This window comes from Lepus europaeus, chromosome 18, assembly GCF_033115175.1.
Source record: "Lepus europaeus isolate LE1 chromosome 18, mLepTim1.pri, whole genome shotgun sequence".
Classification (NCBI taxonomy): Eukaryota; Metazoa; Chordata; class Mammalia; order Lagomorpha; family Leporidae; genus Lepus; species Lepus europaeus.
This window is the reverse complement of record NC_084844.1, coordinates 11,872,398-11,895,029: the sequence shown is the minus strand read 5'-3', so window position 1 is coordinate 11,895,029 and position 22,632 is coordinate 11,872,398. Positions and strand designations below refer to the sequence as shown.

The 22,632-nt window shown below is 59.4% G+C and overlaps 1 protein-coding gene across 5 annotated transcripts in view; it reads left to right on the top strand.

Moving 5' to 3' along the window:
* The first annotated feature begins 1,661 nt into the window (after positions 1 to 1,661).
* AXIN2 (axin 2) overlaps positions 1,662 to 22,632 on the top strand; it is a 29,413-nt gene continuing 8,442 nt past the window's right edge. The window contains exons 1-5 of one of the 5 annotated variants that reach the window (XM_062216815.1): positions 1,662 to 1,708; positions 3,785 to 4,731; positions 11,596 to 11,736; positions 19,687 to 19,789; positions 22,462 to 22,602. In XM_062216815.1, coding sequence (XP_062072799.1) covers positions 3,917 to 4,731; positions 11,596 to 11,736; positions 19,687 to 19,789; positions 22,462 to 22,602 — 1,200 coding nt within the window. In that variant the 5' untranslated portion in view covers positions 1,662 to 1,708; positions 3,785 to 3,916. Of the gene's footprint in view, positions 1,709 to 2,021; positions 2,041 to 2,466; positions 2,566 to 2,748; positions 2,932 to 3,533; positions 4,732 to 11,595; positions 11,737 to 19,686; positions 19,790 to 22,461; positions 22,603 to 22,632 lie in introns of those variants that run through there. The other 4 variants (XM_062216817.1, XM_062216814.1, XM_062216816.1 and 1 more) reach the window with 4 other exon arrangements.

Here is a 22,632-nt window from a genome sequence, read left to right as displayed (position 1 = left end):
AACATTTTGGGGAGAATGTGGGGTGGAATTCAAAGGTGACAGCGGGGTGAGGAGTTTGCAATATATGAAAACCGCGTGTGGAGCAGAAAATGACATTCCATGTCTGTTTAATATGGAACATATGGGAGGCTGGGGCCCCTGGCAGCGAGGCAGGCATGTGGCTGGTTCCTGGGGCCGGTCCATGCGTGCGCAAGGAGGGCTTACTCGGCGGTCCGGGCCATCTCCAGGGCGTGCAGGCATGCTTCGCAATTCGGTGGAAGGGAGCGAGTCCAGCGCCCAGGGACCCGTCCTCATACATCCACGGCCGCAAACCGCGGCCCTGTAGGCACCGGAACTCAGACAGCCACGCAACAGCGCGCACGTGCCGGGCTCACCAGCATCGCGCACGCCCCGTGGCGCTCGGCCAGTCGAGGCCAGGCCTACAACTCCCTTGGCAAAGTCCTCCAAGCCCAAATTCCCAGGGAGGCTTGACTAAGGGTAGAAAAGTGTTTGATGATAAAGAAGAAAAGGAAAAAAAAAAAAAAGCAAAAAAAAATCTGCTTCCTCGCAGTTTTGCCATGGCCAGAATGCTACCAGGAACTGTTGCATTCCAGAGCCCGGGAGGGCCAGGGCAGGCAGGGAGGGGAGCAGGCCAGAGCCCAGAGGCCAGAGAGTCCGGCCGAGAACGCCCCCCCCCCCCCCAGGGCGGCCGGGGCGGGGCGGGGTGGGGGCGGAGGAGGCCGCGGAAGGGTTAAGGCCGGAGCCGGGCGCGCGGCGGGGGCGGGTCGGGCGGCCGCGGGGCGCTGTCCCTTTAAGGCGGGAGGCGCGGGCCCGCCGAGCGGCGCGGCGATTGGCGCGGCGGGATCACTGGCTCGGCGAGCCGGGCCCGGGGGAGTCGGCTGGAGCCGGCTGCGCTTTGATAAGGTCCTGGCAACTCGGTAACAACCGAGAGCCGGGAAATAAAAATACCCCCGCGTAGCGATGGCTCTCGCGGCTGCCCGGCGGCCGAGGCGCCCGCCTCCCCCGCCGCAAGCCCTGCTGTAGACGGTGGGGGTGCAGGCCCGGGCCCCCCCAGCCCGGCCGCTTCAAAGGAAGCCCCCCCCCTCCGTGGGCTGGGGGCGAGGGCGCGCCGGGGCCGCGGCGTGGGCGCGGGGCGCGAGCGGGGGCCCGGGCGCGCCGAGGCCGGGCCGAGAGGTGGGTGCGGGCCGGGGCGCCCCGCGGAGAGGCGGCGGGGGCGCGGGGGGGCGGCGCGGGGCGCGGCCGGCGCCTACCTCCCTTTCAGGACCGTGCGCTCGGCTCGCGCCTTTGAAGTGCACAGTTAAATCCACAGCGCAGTTTTTGTTGGAAGCGCCCGGAGGACATTTGGTGCGCCGGGTGACTGCTGGAAACGGGACCTGTGTTGAAAGCCGGCCCGGGCGGGGGCCGGAGGGGCCGGGGGCGGCCGCGGCGGGGGCGGAGGCCCGCTCGGGTCTTTTGCATAAAAGGGGCGGCGGGGCTCGCGCTCCCCTCCCCGGCGGGCGGATCTCGCTCTGATCCCGGGATCTTGCTTCCCCGCACCCTCTCTCCCCCCACCCCACCCCCCGGCCGCGCGTCTCCCCATGTTCCCCGACGCCCGGGCCGGCCCGGGGGGGCCCGGGGCTGCCGCTGCGAGCCGATCCGGGGCCCGGGGCCGGGGCCCTGCCCGGGGCGCCTGCGGGGTCTCGCCGCGGAGCGCGCGCGCGGATCCGTGGTGAGTGCCGGGGCCGGGGCGGCCGGGCGGCCCGCGCGCTTTGATGTGCCGGGCGGCGCTTTGAAGTTGGCAGGCCGGCTATTTCGGGGCGCGCTCCGGGCAGGCGCGGAGGGGAGCCGCGGGCTCGGCGCCCGGCGCTCCGGGGGTCTGGGCCGGGCCGCCCCCGCGCGCCCTGCGCCCGCCTGGGGGTCGAGGTGGTGGTGGTGGTGGAGGTGGTGGAGGTAGGGGGGGCCGGGCGGGGAGACTTCTCCAAGTGGCGGCGGGGGCGGAGAGGGGGCAGCTCCCCCCCACCCAGGGGTCGCGTTGCTGGCATTGGCGCGGCTGGAGTCGGGGTGAGTGTGCGCGCGGGAGTGCCTCTGGGAGGTGGATGAAAGGGTGGCGGCGCCCCCCGCCTGCCCTCCCCCCCGCCCCCTCCCCGCCCCTCTCCCCTCCTACCTCTCTGCCCCCTCCCCTTCTCCCCTCCCGGCCGCGGGTCCGCGCTAAGGGGCCCAGAGTGCCGGCGGAGGCTCAGTCTGCGCGCAGGAGCGGCTCGAGCCCGGGCGCTCGCGTCCCCCCGCGTCCACCTCCTCGCCCGGGCCCCGCGCCCCTGGCCGCCCCGGCCCCTTTGGCGCGCGTCGCCATTTCTCGAGGCTGCCGCCTTCCGTGCTGCTTCTGCGGGCGCCTCTGCGAGCGCCGGCGCCGGGGACCGAGCCCCCGCCCGCCCGGGCCAGGGGCGCTGCTCGCGCATCCCGGGGGGCTCCGGGCCCCGCGCCCTGTGGTTTGCTCTGGAGGCGTTGAGTTGGATTGGGGCCGGGGGTGCCGGACCGCAGGGGCTCGGAGGAGATGAGAGCCCGGCCGCGGCGGCCTTCGTCTTCCAGGTAACTGGGCCGCCCCACCTCCCCCGCGCCGGGTGCGCAGCGCTGCCCGGGTGCGCGGCGCTACCCGCAGCCCCGCCGCTCCGCGGGCCGCGTTGCCCAGCCCGGCAGCCTGAGGCCCGGGGCGGGGACACCGAGCACCCAGACCCGGGGTCCCCGGCTCCTCTCCCGGGGTCGCGCCCGGCCCCTTGGCCCGCCCACACCCCTCCTTAGTTTGATCCTTGTGCCAGGGAGAGCGGCTTGTTTATTGGCCAGGCAAGACTTTTTTTCTTTTGGAAAAAAAAGAGACAGGCTCGGGATCAGTAGAGTTTGGGATTCTTGGCAGAGGCAGTAGGTAGCGTGAGACGGCTTCTGATCCGGTTTTGTAAGGTTCGCGGCTCCAGGGGGTGGGTTGTGGAGACGGGGGCGGCGGGTCCCGAGGCTTCTGGGCGCTCTTGCAAAGTTTGAAGATCAAAGTCTCCACCGAATGAGTTGGTTTCTGATTTGGGGCAGCAGGGAAGACCGAGGTGTAGACCGGAGCCGGATTCTTGGCTGGGGGGCGGGGGAGGGTGTGTGCAAGAACCGTTTGCATCTGGACTGGGGGCGCGCGGTGGGGGGGGGGTGCACGCCGCGTCTGGGAGCCCGGGAGCCCATCGAGCCTTTGCTGGGCGGGTTCTTTTCGGGCGAGGACCTAATGAATTTTTAAGGAGTGGGAAGGGGGAAGCGCAGAGGGAGGGGGTGGGGGGGGGAATGGGAACCAGATGCCGGGGAAGGGCGCGTTGGCGCTCGAGTTATCTGTGCAGAGCCGAGTGGGGGAAATTTGCCGAAATTGGTTTCACCTGCACGCAGCCCGGCGTCCGGAGCGCGTCTCCTCGGAGTAGATGCTGTCGGGGGAGGGGAGGAGAGGGAAGGGGAGGGGAGGGCGCGCGCGGCACTGCTCTGCGCCCGCGTCGGCCGCGCGGGTTTGGGGGGCAGATGGTGCCTCCCACCTCCCGCGTCCCCCTGCCGCCCCCGGCCCTTGCTCCCACCTCAACTTCCCCACCCTGAGAAGTGTGCAGGGAGCTCAGATTTCGCGTCTGATACTTCAGATGAGCGCCCTCGCAGATAGCTGGCTGGCTTGATTTGAATTTGAGGAGTTGAAAAGCCTGTTTACTTTCTGGCTTTGATGTTGGGTAGATCTGGTTTTGATTAGATCAATACCCTTTTCTCTCTTCCCCCACCTCCCCCTTCCTTTTCTTTCCAGAGAGGACGCTGAGATGAGCCCCTGCTGACTTGAGACACACACACACACACACACACACACCCCACGCCGATCGCTGAGAGGAACTGGAAGAAGAAAAAAATCCCAAACTCCGCGAGCAGCGCGCCCATCGCCATGAGCAGCGCTGTGCTGGTGACTCGCCTCCCGGATCCCAGCAGCAGCTTCCGGGAGGATGCGCCACGGCCCCCTGTTCCCGGGGAAGAAGGGGAGACCCCTCCGTGCCAGCTCGGGGTGGGCAAGGGCCACGTCACCAAGCCCATGCCTGTGTCGTCCAACGCCAGGCGGAACGAAGACGGCCTGGGGGAGCCCGAGGGGCGGGCGTCCCCGGACTCCCCCCTGACCAGGTGGACCAAGTCCTTGCACTGCTTGTTGGGGGATCAGGACGGGGCTTACCTCTTCCGGACCTTCCTGGAGAGGGAGAAATGTGTGGATACCTTGGACTTCTGGTTTGCCTGCAACGGGTTCAGGCAGATGAACCTGAAAGATACCAAAACTTTGCGAGTCGCCAAAGCCATCTACAAGAGGTACATTGAGAACAACAGCATCGTGTCCAAGCAGCTGAGACCTGCCACCAAGACCTACATCCGGGACGGCATCAAGAAGCAGCAGATCGACTCCATCATGTTCGACCAGGCGCAAACCGAGATCCAGTCGGTGATGGAAGGGAACGCCTACCAGGTGTTCCTGACTTCCGACATATACCTCGAGTATGTGAGGAGTGGGGGAGAGAACCCGGCGTACGTGAGTCACGGGGGCCTGGGCAGCCTCAAGGTCTTGTGTGGCTACCTCCCCACCTTGAACGAAGAGGAGGAGTGGACTTGTGCCGACTTCAAGTGCAAGCTTGCCCCCACGGTCGTCGGCTTGTCCAGCAAGACGCTGAGGGCCACAGCCAGTGTGAGGTCCACGGAAACAGCTGACAGTGGGTACAGGTAAGAGCAGGCGGGGGGCTTGGGGGGGTGGCCCGGAGCTTACAGATGTGTCGAGTTAAGCAGCGCAGATGGATGGACGGATGGGTGGACGGATGGACGGACGGACGGATGTGCTGCTGGGGTTCTCAGAGGTCTGTTAAGAGCCAGCACCGCTGCCCATGGACTCTTTGATCTTGCTTTTTGTTGTCTAAGGGGGGTGGAGGAGAGTGATGCAGTCTTGCAGGGCTAACTTCAAACAGTGACGAGCAGTGTTCATTAATGTGGGTTACTTATTATCCCGGGCTAGCGTCTTAGAAGGGGAGGGGGGGATTGAGAAAGAGAGAGAGGGGACAGCAGCTTTTGATGCGTCTGAGTCACCAGATCCACTAAGCACCGGTTTGGGCAGGGGTCATTTCACCACGAATCCGTAGCCAGCGGGACAGACGGGGGGCCAGGGAGGCGGCTGGGCTGTGGAGGAGGCACAGCACCGGACACGGTGGGCAAGCCCACTGCAGGGTCAGGGGGGATCCTTGGAACTTGGGCGTCCAGATAAGAGGCTTCACAGCCGACCTGGTGGTTTGCGTGTGTGTGGACTCAAGATCTTGAAGCAGCAGGAAGCGCTCTCGGCTGGTACGGGACTCCAGTTTTTAGACACGTGCGAGTGCGGGGCCGTGACCTCCGGGGGCCAGTGTTCTGTTGCCTGGCCCGGGAGCACTTTGTCTTTCTGTGGCTGCAGATGCACAGTCCTTTACAGAGTGGCCAAGCTTCAGAGCCTGGACCCCAGGAAGCAGCTTCAGACCTCCTGTTAGAGTGAGTTTTTCTGTGTCTCTCCTTCTCCCCACTGCCAAGTATTGGAAGAGCGAATGAGCCTCTTAATTGTAGGTTGCTGCTGGTGACAGGCAGGGCAGGGGGCGGGGCGGCATTGCTATCTCCTGGCTTACCTGGAGAACTCTGGATTTCCCTGTGTTCGTGACTTGGGATGCTACCTGCCAGCCACCCCTGGAGATGTATTTCCCTGTGTCTTGTAGGGTGTGGCCTGCGGTGTGCAGCCTCGGGAGGAGGAGGCACGCCCTAGGCTTGTTGATCCTGTGCGGCTTAGGGTGGCCAGGTCTGAGCCCACCTGGAGTGGTTTGGGGTGAGAGAGAGTTGATACCCTGGAGGAGAGAAGGGCTCGTTCTCCAGCCACCAGGGGGCGCTCAAACAACCTTGGGAGCCGGTTTTCCCCACTCTCAGACGTGGGGTCTACACCTAAATGGATCCAAGCTGGCTTCAGCAAAGGATTGGTTTCGGCGCCTCTCAGCTTGTGCATTCATGTTGTTGGGGAGGCAGATTCTGAGCCTGGCCTCTGCAGCCGGGCAGTCCCTGGCTGGGCACCTGCCCCTACCTACCGGCCCCATTGTGGGAGCCCTTGGGTAAACCTCTGGCGCTGGCCTCCTTGCCTCAGCTTGGCAGCCGGAGCGGAGACTCCTTAAGGCCTGTGGTGAGGCCGCTTCTCCAGAGGCCTCCTGACTGTGGGGTCTGTGTGTCTGCCAGGGCCTGGCCCCGCAGTGTCACCTTTGGAAATAGCACAGTGTGTGGTTTTGCAGAAAGCTGCTCTCCTTGTGGGTGGGCGGTGGAGACCTGGCCCTGGCTCTGCCGCCTGTCCCTGCAGAGGCTTCCTCTGGGATGCTCCCTGTTGCGAAGCTTTTGGGATCCTGGGGAAGAACCTTGGTTGTGAACTGTGGGCAGTGTTGATATACGCATGACAGCTTTGCCCTGGGCTCAGGAGGATTGCTGAAGTGGATTCGAGTGCGCTTTCTCTGTTGGGTTGAAATGAAGCGTTTCACCTGGCCTGCCTTTGACGTAGACAAAGCCAAGCGGTCTGATTTCATTTTACCACGCAGGATCCTCAGGTGTATTGGCAGGTGTCACGGATCACGGGGCTGGGCTTCAGCCCTGTGCACCGCTTACTACCCTGGATGGAAGCCTTTGTGAACCCCATGGGCCCATCTGTGAAATGGGCGGGCACCTTTCCATCCGTCTGTGTCACAGAGCTGCTGTTAGGATTACAAGAGTAATCAGGCACGCCTGTGTGAAAGGGCCATGTTTTGGACACGTGTAGAGTGTTATAATCAGTATAATTAATTAATAACGATGATAATTGCCGATGGGAAAAGGGCAACCAGGGTAGGATGTGTCGCTTTCAAAGAGTGAGTCCTGGGTTCTAGCCCGTGTCTCATGGGACTTGCAGCTAGTTCTTGCAAGTTGGGGCTCCAGTGGGCTCTTCCTGGGGTTGAAGTCCCTCCCCTTCCGTCCCCCATACACTCGCCCACAGGCGGAGTACTTGGACTCTCTGAATGAGTGAAAATGAATGAATGAGATGAAACCCAAGGCTCTGCTTGCCCCTCCCTCGGTCAGTGGCTAAGGAGTCCCCAGCAGCCGGTGCTGGCTTTCTTGCGACTTGTTTGTGTCCTTACTGAGTTGGTGTTAGGCGTAGTATAAATAGTTGGGATGGAAGAGCAGGGCCCTTATTTGTGAGTGGTTGCGTGGGAGGGCCTGGGCTTTTGATGGTCTCTATAAATAAGTGGGCCAAAGGTTGCTGCTGGTGGGCGCACGTGTGACACACACACAGCGGGTGAGGTGTGTGCCCCGGGGAGGGGGTGTGTGTGGGCGTAGGCACTCCCTCCGCCCCGGGCAGAGAACTGCAGCCCAATTCACAAAGCAGTTCTCGCCTGCCTCCCACTGGGGCCCCTTCAAATAAGACGGGCGCAGCAGATGGCCCGAGCTGGCTCCCTGGACTCCAGTTGCCTGAAAGAACTCGCTGATGACGCCCATTTTTGTGCGAAGCCATTGGAATCACGCTTGGCTTCAGTTATCAAAGAAAATGATGCCATAGGAAAGATATGCTGGGAGCAAGAGGCCACAGTTAGAGGGTGAGCGCCCAGCAGAGGGGGCGCTGTGCTGACAGGCACTGGGGGAGTCGCCCAGCGGTCCTGGGCCCCTCGGTCCTGGGCCCCCTTGATCTTGCCTTGCAAAATACTTGTGGCCGAGGGCGTGGCCTCCGGGGAGTGATCCCTGGCATGAACTGTCCCAAAACCACACAGCGCACAGTCCCCAGCAGCCAGTACTTTCTAAGTTGCATGGATGGTGAGGGGGAGGCTCCCCCGGCCCCCCAAGGCTGCCTCTGTTGCTCCCTAGAGGAGGCCTTTGCCATGGGCCGCCACTGCAGCCCCTCAGGGAGCTAAGAGATGGAAATGGGCAGCAGCAGACTAACCTCAGGGTCCCAGGAGCCCCTGGCACCTGACAGCTGAGAGCCCTCCGCGGGCTGCTGTTGCATCGTGGGCCCGTGGGTGCCCGCCCAGTGCATGGTCTGCACCGCTGGCCTGCGCTCCCTGGAGTTGCTGGGGCTGCACAGCCCTGAGGAAACCAAGCATCTGGGTATAATTACCGCGGCATAGTTGAGTTTCGTCTCCCCCCCACCCCCAGTTTGTTTTTTTTTTTTTTTTTTTTTTTTTTAAGTAATCACAAGAAAACAGCCCTAATCCGTTTCCTTAAAAATTATGTGGTGCCTCTGACAAAGTTCTGGGTTCTTCAGAAATTGACTTTCTGTCCCTTGCCACGGGAGCCTGCCTCCTCCCCCTGCCCGGTTTGTTAACGATTGCAGGAGAATCCAAGGATCTCTTTGCAGTCCCCGGAGTCGGCCATTCCGTGTTAAGTGGCTGGCCGCACCGTAGTCTCTGTTTTGGAAGGAAGGGAGTGTGTGTTGGGACCCCGGTGCGCAGCAGCGAGCGCAGAGCCGTGTGGGGCCCACGTGGTCTGAGTCAGGTGGCTCTCCCGTTGCAGGGGAAGGAATCACCGTTGGGTCATTTTCTCCCTGCGGAGGCCACAGCCTCTCTTACCCCCTGAGACAAGGCTGCTGTGACAAGGCCACCAAGACAGCAAGACCCAGGGGATGGACAGGGTTTCAGGTCGTTTGATCGCGTCCTACGCCTCTTTTAAGACTTGTCAGCAAACCCACCTAGTGGACCCGGAACCTTTACAGAGGTTCCCCAGGTTCCTAGCCCTTGGCAGGTGCCACCGGCTGCTTTTGGTGGGAGGGGGACAGGGCTTATGGTGTGGTTGAACAGGACAGGTGCGCAGCCGGTAGACACAGCAGCTCCCTAGGGCAGTCCTGGTGAGTGCTATGGAAGGAATCAGGAGGGTGGAGGAGCGGTTTTGGAGTATGGCCTTGATCTCCCCTGAGCACAGGTGCCCATCTTCCAGGTGAGCCCCCACTTTCAGGGAGGCTGGCCGGCCCCTGAGGCTGGGGACTTTGGGCCAGGGCAGGAGCAGCCCCCGGCCACTCCCTGGATGGGCTGTGACCATTTAGACATCCTTTCTTCTGCCTGACTTTGGAAGCGCATGGCCTCTGGCTCCGCCTGTATGGTGGACAGCTGTCTTTACTGAGTCACCACCACCACCCCACAACCCTCTCTGCTCCGGGACGGGCAGGGCTGTGCTCGGGCCTCCTCCCCGGCAGCTTTGGTGTTTGGGAATTCCAGATTAGGGGATACCAGGGACAAGAAGTAGGCATGGAAGTTACCGTTCTCATTTAATCATCACCAGACAATCCTGGGAGGCGGTGACACTTCCTGCCCTGTGCAGGTAGAAGAGGGCCATAGTGTCCAACGGCGGACACACTGGTGGAAAGGGTTGACTGGGCCGCGTGCCGGTCTCCTGGTTTGCACCTTCTGGTCCCAGTCACCACACTACGTTTCTCGGGCATGGACTTTTGCTCTGGCCTGGCGCAGCGGGGCAGAAGCCAGGCCTCAGCTGCTGTGCCCACTTCTGGCCTGGTGGCCTCTGACCAGCACCAGGCCTGCTTGGGGGCTCGGCTGCCTGCCTGCATGTGAGGATTAGGGGTAGCAGGGACTCATGGAACACCTACTGCGTGCCAGTGCTGTTGGTGTGGGGGGGTCATGATAGCACAGACCCTGTCCCGTGGAGTGAGGGGCTCAGCATGCGTCCAGTAGCAGCACCAGGCTTCCTGGAGCCTGTGTAAGCTGGGTGGGGGTGGTGGGGGTGGGGTGACAGCATTTCTAGGGTTTATTCTGGCTCAGACACCTTACGGCTCTGATTAGAACCTTGCATGTTTCGCGACTCCGGCCAGTGTCCACTCCCTAAACATGGAGTCGCTTCTCATTTTCTTCCCCACTGTCCCCTGTGGAGACCCTCAGACTGTGACAGCCGCTTCCCCTTGGGCCTCCTGCCCACGCTGTCCCCTCTTTCTGCCACCTAGTGGCATCCCTGGGCCTCCATCTGCTGCTGGGAACGCCTCCTCCCAGCCCCTGCTGGTCCGTTCAGACAGACTCTGGCCACGTGCGGAGGACCTACCTTCTCTTCGCTGGGCCTTGGCCCGGCTGCCTCCCTAGGCTGGCTCTCCATGGTCCTGGGAGCCAGCTCCTCCATCATGCTCCACCTTGACCCCTCCCTCCTCGGGGTCACCCATCCTGGGTCACTCCTGCCTGCCTGTCTCTCTAGAGGAACTCTTTAGTGTGGTGCCTGGTCTGTGTGTCAGGAGGCAGAAAGAGAGGCTGCGTGAGAGGCAGGTGAGGCGGGTGCAAGCTCTCCGTCCAGCTGTCATGATCCTGGGCTGGCTGCTGGACGTGGGACCACCAAGGGCCTCCATCTGTAAAATGGGCACAGCGCAGCGCTCCGCCCCCTCCCCCACAGTGGCTGTGGGGATTGAATGAGATGACACTGTGTGTCCCTCCCTCACACCCCCTGCATTGTGGTGACGAGCTCCTCCCCGTGGGGCCTGGGGGCCAGGAGGCCAGAAGGCCAGAAGGCCAGAAGGCCAGAGTCTGGGGCCGCAGACGCCTGGAGTTCGGCACAGTGCGGGCTGGCCACATGGCGAGTGCGTGGGTGCTCCGTGCGCACGTGCAGATGGCTGCCCACTGCTCCTGGGTCCCTTTCATCTGCTAGCCCCAAGGCTATCCGAGTGGGCCAGCTGCTGTGGCCCAGAATTTGTTCTCTTGTCTGAGACTTCCCCGCTCCTCTGATTGAGTCGTTGCTGACTTAGATGCTGCGGAGGGTGCCAGGGTCTTTGTAACCGAAGTCTCCCAGCAGCCCTCGGGAAAGGTCCCTTCCTGCAGCCCACTGGCCTGGCTCCCCCTCCCCCCTACTTAAGTCCCTGGCTGGTGACACAAGAGGAATGTGGCCCAGCAGGAGGCCGGCGCAGGGGTTGTTCAGGGAGGAGATCAAGAGAGGGACATGGGGACCCAGAGGCCGCCAAGACAAAAGGGCTGGAGACCCCAGGAGGAGGGGCCCGGGCCTGCCTTTGAAGCAGCTGTGCTGCTCATTTCAGTCCTGCCGGCCTTAGCCATGCCCCGGGAAGGAAGCCCTGGCTGGGGGTGGGGGTGGGGGTGGGGGGGGCAGCGGAGGGAGGCCCAGCTCGCAGGTGGGACGTGAGTGCCGGACAGGAATTTTCTGTCCCATCTCGCCATGGGCCCAGGGTCATGGAGAGAAGGCCACAGCAGGCCTCGAGGTGTTTGCATCTCTGCTGAGGCTGACGGACCCCTCAGGCAGGAAGTTTGGGTGCTTAAGATGCATTGGGGTCCTGAAAGTGTGTTCGTCAAGGACAGACCTGGACATGAGGGTGGGGAGGACACGGGCTGCCCTCCCAGGGCTCAGGCCCGCCTCTGGGGGCACAGAGGGCTGAGCCTGCCTTGGCCCTGGTGGGGAGCCACTCACTCCCAGCTCTCGCTCTTGTGGCCCCTGCTTTGTCGCCCAGGTGAGCAGCCGGCCCTACCTAGGCAGCGGGTTGGCACTGGCTGGCAGCAGCCTGGCGGGATTGTACCTTGGTCGTCCTGGGGCTGCCTGGTCTCCTGGTTGGTGATCGGACGTGACTGGTCTTCTTCTCCCAAGGTCCTTCAAGGGGAACGATCCTGTGAATCCCTACCACGTGGGTTCTGGCTACGTCTTCGCGCCAGCCACCAGCGCCAATGACAGCGAGATATCCAGTGACGCCCTGACTGATGACTCCATGTCCATAACGGACAGCAGCGTGTAAGTGCCCGGTAGCCACTCCCCGGATGTGGCTGGCAGCGCGCACCGGGCTGGGCAGTGTCGTCGGGTGCCCTCGCCTGGCCCTGCAAGTCCTGCGTGTGCATGCGTATCTCCTTGGTGGGACAGGGGTATGGCAGAGGGCCACCTGCTTGGTCTCCTGCTCGTGTCAAGCTCTAGACCCCCTGAGAGGAGAGTTGGGCTGATGCTTCAACAGAGGAAAACCAAAGTATGGTGGAAAGTCAAGATGAGTATCTAGTGATTGCTTGAGTTGAGGGCAGACATCTTGGCTGGACTTGAAACCAGGTCTCCCCTCTGTAGAACAAGAGGTGAGAGAGAGCATGGCACCAGATGGGCTGTGTTCAGGTAGCCATTTTGGTGGGGGGGGGAGTTGAAAGTGGGGGTCAGAAGGCTAGAAATCTCTGAAGGGCTCCCTGTATGTGTGTTTCAGTAGGCATGGTGGATGGGTTGAAGCGGACAGGGTTCAACTCAGCAAGTGCGGGTGGAGTGCCTGCCCTGGGTCGGATGCTGGGGCTCCTGGGTGGGGGCTCTCTGCAGAGCTGAGTCTCATCCTGGCTCTTTTGCACACGGATGGCTTTGAGTTCAGCAGACCTTGGGGGCGAGGTCATGCTTTGAGTTTTAGGTGACTTGAGGTCAAGCTGGGGTGAGCCCTGCTATCCTCCCAGTCTCCTGTCTCATGAGTGTGTGTGTAGTGGTCGTGGACTGGGATCTCCATCCCCTGCCAACCTCAGGTTTTGATTCAGGAGGCCCAGGTGGAGCCTGCACCTGGGTGCAGCCCCCCACCCAAGGCTTCTCGCCCAGCACCCAGTTGAGAATCGTTATTCCAGAAATGGACTTCCGGGGCTTTTCAGCCAATGTTTTGGAGTCAGAGTTTCGCCTACTAAAGGAATAATTTGAAAGGCAAGCCCACTGAGCTGTGTAAGCTCTGGCATACTTGTTTAGAGTTGGTCCCTTTGAGCTTCCTAAAACTAGACCATCTATTCTTCCAGTTTGTTTGAAGCTATCTGGCTTCTGTTGGCCAGTGTCCTGTTGGTTGGCCTGTGGCATGGGACCAACTGGAGGGAAAGTTGATGAGGTTACTTTGAGACTCTTTAATATTGATTTTCCTGGTGGCTTTTATTGTATTACTGCGAATTCCCTTGTCACTGAAGGCAGAGAGATTTTTAAGGGGGGAAGGTTCCATTTTAATAGAAGAATGGCATGTTGCCATTTGTGGAAACTGAGTAAGGGTACGCCATCTTTTAATGCCATGTGGAGAAGTGAAATGGGTTTTCCACGTTGACCGAGTTGTCGTTTGACGGACATAATTCTTCAAATAGGTTTTTCTCCAAATTGACGTCAAGAGCTGATTTCACGCCCTGACGCAGCACTGTAACGTAGGCTCTGAGGCCGTAGAGGGCAGGCTCTGCTTATACGCATCACGCCCCCCTCTTAAAATAATTTTCGCCTTTGTTGTTCTGCCTGCTGGCATTTGTTACCCTCTGTGTGCTTGCAAGCAAGTTAACGCTCCTTCAGCCTTTATTAATTGGGGGATTATATGGGAATCTTGGTGTTGTGAAAAATCATAGTAAGTTGGAGTTGAATGAAGGCTTTGAGTGAATCTCCTAAGTCAAATATAGTTTACTTAAGACTGTAGGGCTTCTGTTTAGATTTCTTCGAGACTATTTTTGGCTGCCGTCCTGGCCCTTGGCTGCATTTCAGTCCCCATCATGGAGGTGTTATTCTGGGTGCATGATGAGATAACTTGGGTGTAGTCCCTGGGCTCGTTTGTTTGAGCCTCGCAAGACCCAGTCCAGAGAGGTAGGCCGTTCCCGGTGACTTGCGGCTCAGGAAGTGAGGCCCAGTGCCCCTGTCGCTGGCCGTTCACGGCGGAGCAGCTCCCAGACGGGGGCCCCTGCCCTTTGCCCACCATGCCTTCCCCGAATGCACAGAGATAGGTTAACAGCACCCACTGGCTGTGAGACCTTTGAGCTACCTTGGGCTCCTTTCACTCTTTATTAGTGATCAGACCCCTTTAAAACAAACAAACAAACAAACCTGGTTGGGGGAGGGGTGGCGGGCTCAAGTTCCAAGTTCTCCCCACAAGCCTCCCCATTTATGCTCCTCTTGGTCCCTTCCCAGAGGGAAAAACCCTCTCAGCTTTACTGTGAGGTGGCTTCAAAACTTTCCTACCTTTCCCCTTTGGCTCAAGCGCTCTGTGGACCTGCCAGGGAAGGAAGCCACTAAGGGCCCCTGGGGAAGCCACCCTGGCTGGTCACCTGTTCTGGATGGCGGGGGGGGGGGGGTTCACCACCAGTGGGGAGCCCACTTTGATAGGGAGACAGCAGAGGGAAACCCTCAGCTGGGGACGCAGGAGAGCCCTTTGGGCCCCTGGTGGCAGAGCCTCCAGCTGTTGTAAGTCCCTCCTGCAGTGTGGCCTTGATCATGAGCAAACCACGAGGTCCAGAGCGAGCACCTGCGAGGTGAGACCTGGAGGCTTGCAGTGTTGACTCAGCCACACGCGGGTGAGCGTGATGGTCTCAGGTGTGCCGACCTGGGCACGTTTAGGCCTAGGGGCGGGGTGCTGCACCAGCTCACCCTCTTGGGGGCTGTTCGGGTCTCCAGAGTCCATCACCAGAGGTTCCTGGGCGTCGCAGGCTGCCATTGGGTGCCAGGCATGGGGATCCCCAGGTGTGTGCGTGTGACCCACCTGCTGTGGGGTGGTCACCCAGGATTCCCAGGGCTGGGACCAGACCCCCTCTTCAGAGCTCTGCCAACTGTGGGCCTCGTGCAGACAAGAGCGCCAAGGGAGGAATAAAGTGTGTGGGGGATGGAAAGCTGAGCTGAACTGATTCAAGCCCATTGTTCTTCTGGGGAAGCTTAGAGGGGAGCAGGCCCCTTTGAAATCTCCCTGAAAAAGTGCACAGGAGCGCCCCGTGAGGCATGAGAAGGGCCCTGGCTGCTTCTCCGTGGCACAGTGGCCAGTGTGGGCTGCGAGGGGCCGGGCAGCGGGGCTGGCTGCCCTGCTGGGAGTTGGGGAGAGGACGGGACAGGAGGTCACAGGCAGCCTCAGTAGGCTCCAGAGGGTTGGAGTTCATTAGACACATGCCCAATCATCTCATTTGTGACCGAACCAATTAAGTCCTGGGGAGCTTTGCAAGGGGTCTGGGTGGAAGCTGGGCGGGGGCTGGCCCGTGCTTGGTTCTTCCAGGGAGCTGCACACCAGGCCTGGATGCCTGGGGCAGGCAGGGGCTTTACGAAATCATTGCCCTCTCCCAAAGCCCACGGCTGACTTCTGTTTTCCCTGCTAAGTTAAAAGCCCGGTTAGTGGTGGCTGGGGATTCGGGTCTCCATCCTGGGCCTCTGAGAAGGCGGCTTTACGAGCTCGCTACTCTGAAACCCGCCTTCTCGGAAGAAACAGCTTTTAATTTTTTTTCCCCTCCCTCTTTTGAAAGTTAACTGCCAGACTCCCAGCAAAATCCTAAACCCCGATCCTTTCGAGTGGTGGGGGCAGAAGGGCTGTGGGGCCGCCCCAGGAGGGCAGAGGCCCAGGGGGCTGCGACGCCCAGGTGTAGACAGGTTGCCAGAGGCGGCCAAGGGCGTTGAAAGCAAAGTCGATGGCGCACAGCTGCTCCCCTCCGGCAGCCGCCGCCACGTTTTTTAGGTTGCTTCTCCAAGCGTCCCCGGAACAGCACGAGCTGGTCTCTCCCTGCTCCGTGCAGGAGGAGGGTTGTGACACCAGTTCCTTTATTTATTTATTTTTATTTCCTTCGCTCTTGTTTATGGGGATTTACTTTGGACACCAGGGACTGCATCCAAGTGAACTTCAAATGTTCCCTCCGCTTACAAACCGGGCTTTTGATGTCGGCGGTGATCAGAGGCTACCATGGAGTGGCTGCTAGATGAAGGTGCGAGTGGACGCGCCCACGCGCGAGGCTGCTCTTTCAAAGCCGCTGCAAGACGACATTCAGGTTAGGTCGGGCACGGCGCAGTCAAAAGGCTAAGCTAATTGGCTCGGCTTAAATGGCAGCTAAGTGAAGTCCATACTTCAAACCCATGCTCCCCAGAAACAGCTGGGCCCGGCAGTGGGCTCGTTAGCTAAAAATGTTTATAATTAAAGGCGACTGCGGAGAGACCAACACTCGGGCGCTCTGCCGCCCCCAGTGCTGAGCAGCCAGGAAACTGGTCACAGACTTTGAGAGTGTGAATGAGAGAGAGCAGAGAGGCCTCCTTTTGGAACGAGGGGCTGTTCTCCAAGAGGAGTCTCAGCTGGGGCCGGGCGGTGGGGGACTCGAGCCGCATTTCCTTGAAGGCCCCCCTTGTAAGCCTCCTTGTGCTTCTGCGGCCACAAGTGGCCTTGCCGTGGTCACAAGTGGCCTTGCCGGAAGTGGGGTCCTCCACCTGCCCTGGGTGGCTGTAGTCGGGGGGGGGGGTACAGCGGGGAGGGCATGCTTATGAAATCGTTTGTTCCCCTTGCTTCCAGCCGGCAGCGACTTGCTGCCCCCGCCCATCCCCCCAACTACCCCCATTCATTTGTCCGTTTTCCACCTTACATGGGGAAGGCGGGGCAGATGGACAGGGACTCTGGAGGCTTTCTGTCTCGTGAATCACAGTGGGGTCCACGGGTGCTGTGGGGATCCCCGCCTTCTGAGATTCTCAGGAGACTGGAGCAGCCAAGGGGTGGTCAGGAGGGAGGGTGCTGGGCAGCAGAGACCCGCCCGTGGGGTCCCCACACCACCGCCCTCCCTCTGCAAGGGGTTTCTGGTGAAAGATGGGGCCCCCAGGGCCAGCCCCTTAGGAAGGCTGGTTTCTGACCCGGGCTGAGGGGCGTCCTGGAGAGAGGACTTGAGCGTGGGTGATGGCGATAGGGACACCTGCTCTGGCGTCCAGCAGCAGCGTGGGTCTGGACCCTGGATCTCGCCATTGGCTGGGCCTGCAGGTGGGTCACTGGACTTTCCTGATCATCTGTAACAAGTCATCTGTTGGGGTTCCCGGGAGAACCAAGTGCGACCACTTGTTCGCTGTGCTGAGCCAGTGTCTGACCCCCAGTGGGAACGCAGACGTGGGAGCTGGCAGCCTGTGGCTGGCATCAGTCCCCTTGGGTGGGAGAGGGTGGCTGGTCAAGCCAGCCACGCTCCTGAGAGTCCAGTTTTCTTGTCTGCTAACCATGTGTGAGGGTGAGGATGTTGAGCATTGCTAACGAAGCTTTAGCTGGCTCAGTAAGTTGCCAGGAACCTTACTTCCCACTTCATCCTCAGGGAGGAGGAAGATGACTGGGAAGCTACTGGTGGTTTCTTAGGGGCACTGGTCAGACAGCTAACGTTGGACCCTGTGTCTGCTTCCTTCTCAACTCTTTGGGCCAAGACTTCCATTTGCAAGTTAAGTTCTTGTTCCTCACCCCTCCTGCATACTCCTCAAGGCAGTTAGTTACCGCCTATGCTTTCCTTGGATTGGTTCATTGACCTGGGCCCGGTCTTCCAGCTTGGTCAGCAGATATCACTTAGAATTCTTTATTTTTTTTTTAAGGCTTATTTATTTGAGAGGCAGAGAGAGAGAGGTTTTCCATCCGCTGGTTCACTCCCCGGATGGTTGCAATGGCTAGAGCTGTGCCAATCTGAAGCCAGGGGCTTCCTCCGGGTCTCCCACATGGGTGCAGGGGTCTAAGGACTTGGGCCATCTTCTACTGCTTTTCCAGGCCATAGCAGAGAGCTGAATTGGAAGTGGAGCAGCAGGGACTTGAACTGTTGTCCATATGGGATGCTGGCACTGAAGGCGGTGGCTTTGCCCGTGGTGCCACAGCACCTGCCCCATCACTTAGAATTCTAGGCCATCACACATAAGGGGCAATGGGTCTATCAGTTGTAAGATTTTTTTTTATTTTTTTGAGAGGTAGAGTTACAGACTGAGAGAGAGAGAGAGAGAGAGAGAGACTTCCATCTGCTGGTTCACTCCCCAGATGGCCACAATGGCTGGAGCTAGGCTGATCCGAAGCCAGGAGCCAGAAGCTTCTTCCGGGTCTCCACATGGGTACAGGGGCCTGAGGACTTTGGCCATCTTCCGCTGCTTTCTCAGGCCATAGCAGGGAGCTGGACTGGAACAGGAGCAGTTGGGAATTGAACCAGCGCCCATATGGGATGCCTGTGCCACAGGTAGAGGATTAAGCTGCTACGCCACAGTGCCAGCCCCTGCCCTGGCCATTTTTAGGCATTTTTAATTTTAACCCACCGCCAAAGGTGTTTTTCTTCCTTCTACCCCACGAGGAAGAAAACACCAAGGAAAAGCAAATAGCCAAGTGCCTGCTTTCGGTGTTTACAGCTGGTATGATTCACTGTGGAAATGTCTGAACGTGTAGGCTTTTGTAAATAAGTCCATCAGTGCGAACCTGGACCTCGACCATCTGACTGGGTTTCTTCTCTTAATCAGAGCAGTTCCAGGTCATATTTTTTAGTGAACCCGAGCTGGCGTGGGAGCTTTGTTCTTTTACTGCTGGACATTTGATTTTTTTAATATAATGAAGGACATAGGGGCTCCTATTTCCTTCGGTCACCTCAGTAAGTCCTGGTTGGCCCTGCTCCCCCTCCCCATTTTAAGATTGCAACTTCCCATCCTCCAGCAAGTCCCTCCTTTCCTGTTTGGTAGTACTTCCTACATTTCTCTAATTTTATTTATTTGAAAGGCAGAGTAAGAGGGAGGCCGAGAGAGAGAATCTTCCATCTGCTGGTTCACTCCTCAAATGGCCACAATGGCCACAGCTGGCTGATCCGAAGCCAGGAGCTTCTTCCAGGTCTCCCACGCACTTGGGCTTAACCCACGATGACACAGCACCAGCCCCCCACTTGCCACCTTCCAAAATGTTCTATGTTCTGCTTATTTTTTGCCCCATCCCATTTGAATATTAACTTAAAGGAAGTTGTTTGACTCTTTTTTTTTAAGATTTACTTATTTATTTGAAAGAGCTACATAGAGAGAGAAGGAGAGGCAGAGAGAGAGGTCTTCCATCTGCTGGTTCACTCCCCAGTTGGCTGCGCTGATCTGAAGCCAGGAGCCAGGAGCTTCTTCCGGGTCTCCCACGAGGGTGCAGGGGCCCAAGCACTTGGGCCATCCTCCACTGCTTTCCCAGGCACATTAGCAGAGAGCTGGATCCGAAGTAGAGCAGCTGGGACTCAAACTGGCGCCCATATGGGATGCCAGCACTGCAGGCGGTGGCTTTGCCTGCTATACCATAGTGCCAGCCCCAAGTTGTTTGACTTTTTAAATCATTTTATCTACTGCTGTCTTGCGCAGGACCTAGAACAAGGTCATAGATATTTTGCTGAATGCACAGAATGCTACACACTCAGGGCTTTTCTCTTTATGCCTAGATTGGTCATGTCTTTGAGAATTTTGGTTGGAGGTGGTGGGGTTTGGAGCCCAATGGAAGGAAGAAGCCAGGTTGTTTGGAGACGATTCGGAGGTGGACAGTTGGGAAATTGTGCACACCGTCACTAATGCCTGTTTACAGTTTGTGGGTTTGGGGTTGTGTTCCTGCAGCCTTTTGTCCCGTACTCTGTATACGGCCCGGTGTCCCGATATGGGGCAGCATACAGTGGTATATATAAGGGGCTAGGAGTCTTCTGTGCGCAGCACCTGTAGGATAGGGGAGCCCTCACTCTGGCTGGGCTGCCTGGGGTGTAACGGCTTCTCAGACAGCAGCCGGAGAGAGGAGCTTATCAAGCTCTTTCCAAGTTGACGCTCTTGTGTCTGCGAAGCAGCCAAGTTTCCAGAGATGACTGATGGACGGGAATTAGGTGGGTCTGGCAGTGTGAACGGGGTGGCTTTTTCCCCACGGGAACAGTGATGGTGTCTGCGGGCCCGCGGCCCTGTCCATCGGCGGCTCTCGGGGTGGCCCATGTGAGTGAGCCCGTGTGCTGGAAGCACCCTCACCGTCTTGTGGCTTCCTTCCCTTTCCCTTAGAGATGGAATCCCTCCTTATCGCATGGGGAGCAAGAAACAGCTCCAGAGAGAGATGCATCGCAGCGTGAAGGCCAACGGCCAAGTGTCACTACCTCATTTCCCGGTGAGTGCCCGGGGGGTGGCTGTTTGCTCTGTCCCAGCAGAGGGGTGGGAGATGGGCTGGGGAGCTACAGGGGAGGTAGCAGGAGCAGCAGCACCTGCAGACCCCCCGGGCAGGAGACAGAGAGCTGGACGGCAGTAATACGTGGTTGTCTAGGGTGTGCTGTGGACTAGAGTGATGTGGTTAGGAGAATCAAGACCTGTTTCTGAACTTCTACATCTTCTTGAATTTAAAAAAAATCAAGTTCCCATGAGAAGGAGACCAAAGCACTTCCCTCTCTGAAACCAAGAATGAGCCACGCACGAGTCATTGCAGTCCCACTAGAATCCGGGAGGGGGGGTCTGTCTATTCAGTTACCTTCCCTATCCAGAGAGACTGGATCAGCTCCTGACACATAAGTACTTGAATGAATGAGGTTAGGGGAAATCTGTCTCCTTTGGGAGGAAAAAGACACCCCCGGGACCCCCCACTTCTCGTCTTGATGGCGCTTCCGCCTCAGCGTGTCGGTTTACCTGGCCATGTCTGCTGTGGCTCTCTGCAGCCCTGGAGGGCGGCTGCCCCATCTTTTGTTTCCAGCCCCAGAACTCGGCTTGGCACTTGCTCTTGAGTCTGTGCCTAAGATGCTGAAGTGTTTGGAAGCGAGGACCCCACACGCAGCGTCTTCCTGTGACTGAGTTGGTAGATGAAGGGCTTCTCTGGGCCCTCCCCTTGTTTCTGTATTTCTGAAAGCAGCCAGCACGTGACACCCGGTACTCTAGGCACCTGGCAACCTCTTCTGCAGTTCCATATCAGGGCTGTGCGGATTGTGCCTTTTTTTTAAGATTTATTTATTTATTTGCGAGGCAGAGTAAGAGAGGGAGAGACAGAGAGGTCTTCCTTCTGCTGGTTCACTCCCCAGATGGCCACAGCAGCCAGGAGCCAGGAGCTTCTTCCAGGTCTCCCTTTTGGTGCAGGGGCCCAAACCCTTGGACCATCTTCCACTGCTTTCCCAGGCACTCAGCAGGGAGCTGGATAGGAAGTGGAGCAGCCGGGACTTGAACCGGTGTCCATGTGGGATGCCGGCGCCCCAGGCGGAGGCTAAACCTACTGTGCCACAGCACCGGCCCCAAGGACTGTGCTTCTGACAGTAGCCGGGGGTCCAGGGTGCAAGGATGTTCTTCGCCAGTTAGGGAGGGGAAGAGAGCACCCGGCTGGCAGCAGGGCTCTGTGTTGAATGAATCCCTTGCTAGCTTCAGAGGAGCCCAGGGGTCCGTCCAGTGATGTTGTTTAGAAGGCCAGCATGCTAAACTGTGCGGGCCAGGCTGCATGAGGGCACAGGTGTAGCTCTGCTCGCTCTCACACCTGGGCAGCCTTTCCTAGCTTCTCATCAGGGCACAGGTGTAGCTCTGCTCGCTCTCACACATCGGCAGCCTTTCCTAGCTTCTCATCAGCACGTTCAGATTGTTGGGGGGTGGGGAGAGGGGCTTCAGCCTCCCTGCTCGCCCAAACACAGCGGTGTTGGTGGTATACTGTGTTGGGGTTGTTGTATTTTTCTTTTTTTGGTGGAAATGGTGTGTGTGTGTGTGTTTGTGTTAGTGTTATACCAAGAAACGCTATTATTTTTCCAAGCCTGTAAATTCGAGGATTTTGTCCTGGGGTGTGCAAATCGACTTTCTCCCCATCAGAGCGCGAAGCCAGCCTGTGTGAGAACCGGCCATCTCCTGCTGGGGGCGGGGAGGGGGCTTTCTCTGCCCCCTCTGGCTGGGGGCTGGTTCTGCAGCGAGGCCCCTCTTCTGCTGGGGCTGGCGTTCTCTCCACCCCCACCCCCCACCCCCAGAAAAGGGCAAAGCGGGCGGGAGATGAGGAAGGAGGCCGAGCCCCCGGGAGGGGGGGGGCGGGGCGGGAGATGACAGAGAGGCGGGAGGCGGGGGTCCGCCCCGCGTGCTGCAGTTGGCAGGCGATCCGGTCGCGGGGCCTCTTTATATTCCGCACTTGATTTGGAGATGTTCCCTTTTCCCTTGATGGCTCAACTTCAGGCGGCCGAGCGCAGCAGTGGTCTGCTACTAGCCTGCAGCAGCGCTCTTCATTTTCCGTACAAAGAGATGGGGAGGAGGGGAGGAGGAAGACGGGGGAGGCCGAGGCCAGTGTGGAGCCAACAGCACCTCAGAGGTGCGCAGTGTGCGGCCAGGAAGCGAATTACCGCTGCTTCTCTGATCCGGCCTGCAGACTCTTTTTTTTTTTTTTTTTTTTTCCTATTCCCCCCCCCCCCCTTTGCAATCTTATTTTCTTTAATTTCCAACTCCCCTTCTGTTTAGACGCTACTTTCTATTCCAAGTTGCTCTCGCTCCCCTCCCCATCTCAGAGGGCTGCGGTTTTTTTTTTTTTTTTTTTTTTTGATGTCTGACAACAGTCTTTGAAGATTTTCTACTTCAGAGTGGCTACTGATGGGCTGGTTGTACTACAGAGGGAACAAGCAGGGCCTCTCGGAGTGCGACCAACTGCTCCTGCCCAAGGCAAACGCTGGTGGGGACCATGGCTCTCCATGAGGCCGCGGCGCCGGCGCATAAAAACCCCGAGCAGCCCCGGCCGCCGCGCCAGCCGCTCTCCGCCCCAGCCCGGGCGCGCGGGTTCCGGCAGCTCCGGCCCGGCCGGCCTGCTGAGCGCGCCTCGCCCCTGTGCCTCCCCGCGCCCCGCAGAGAACCCACCGCCTGCCCAAGGAGATGACGCCCGTGGAGCCCGCCGCCTTCGCGGCCGAGCTCATCGCCAGGCTGGAGAAGCTGAAGCTGGAGCTGGAGAGCCGCCACAGCCTGGAGGAGCGGCTGCAGCAGATGCGCGAGGTAGGCCCGGGCGGCGGCCCTCCAGCGCTG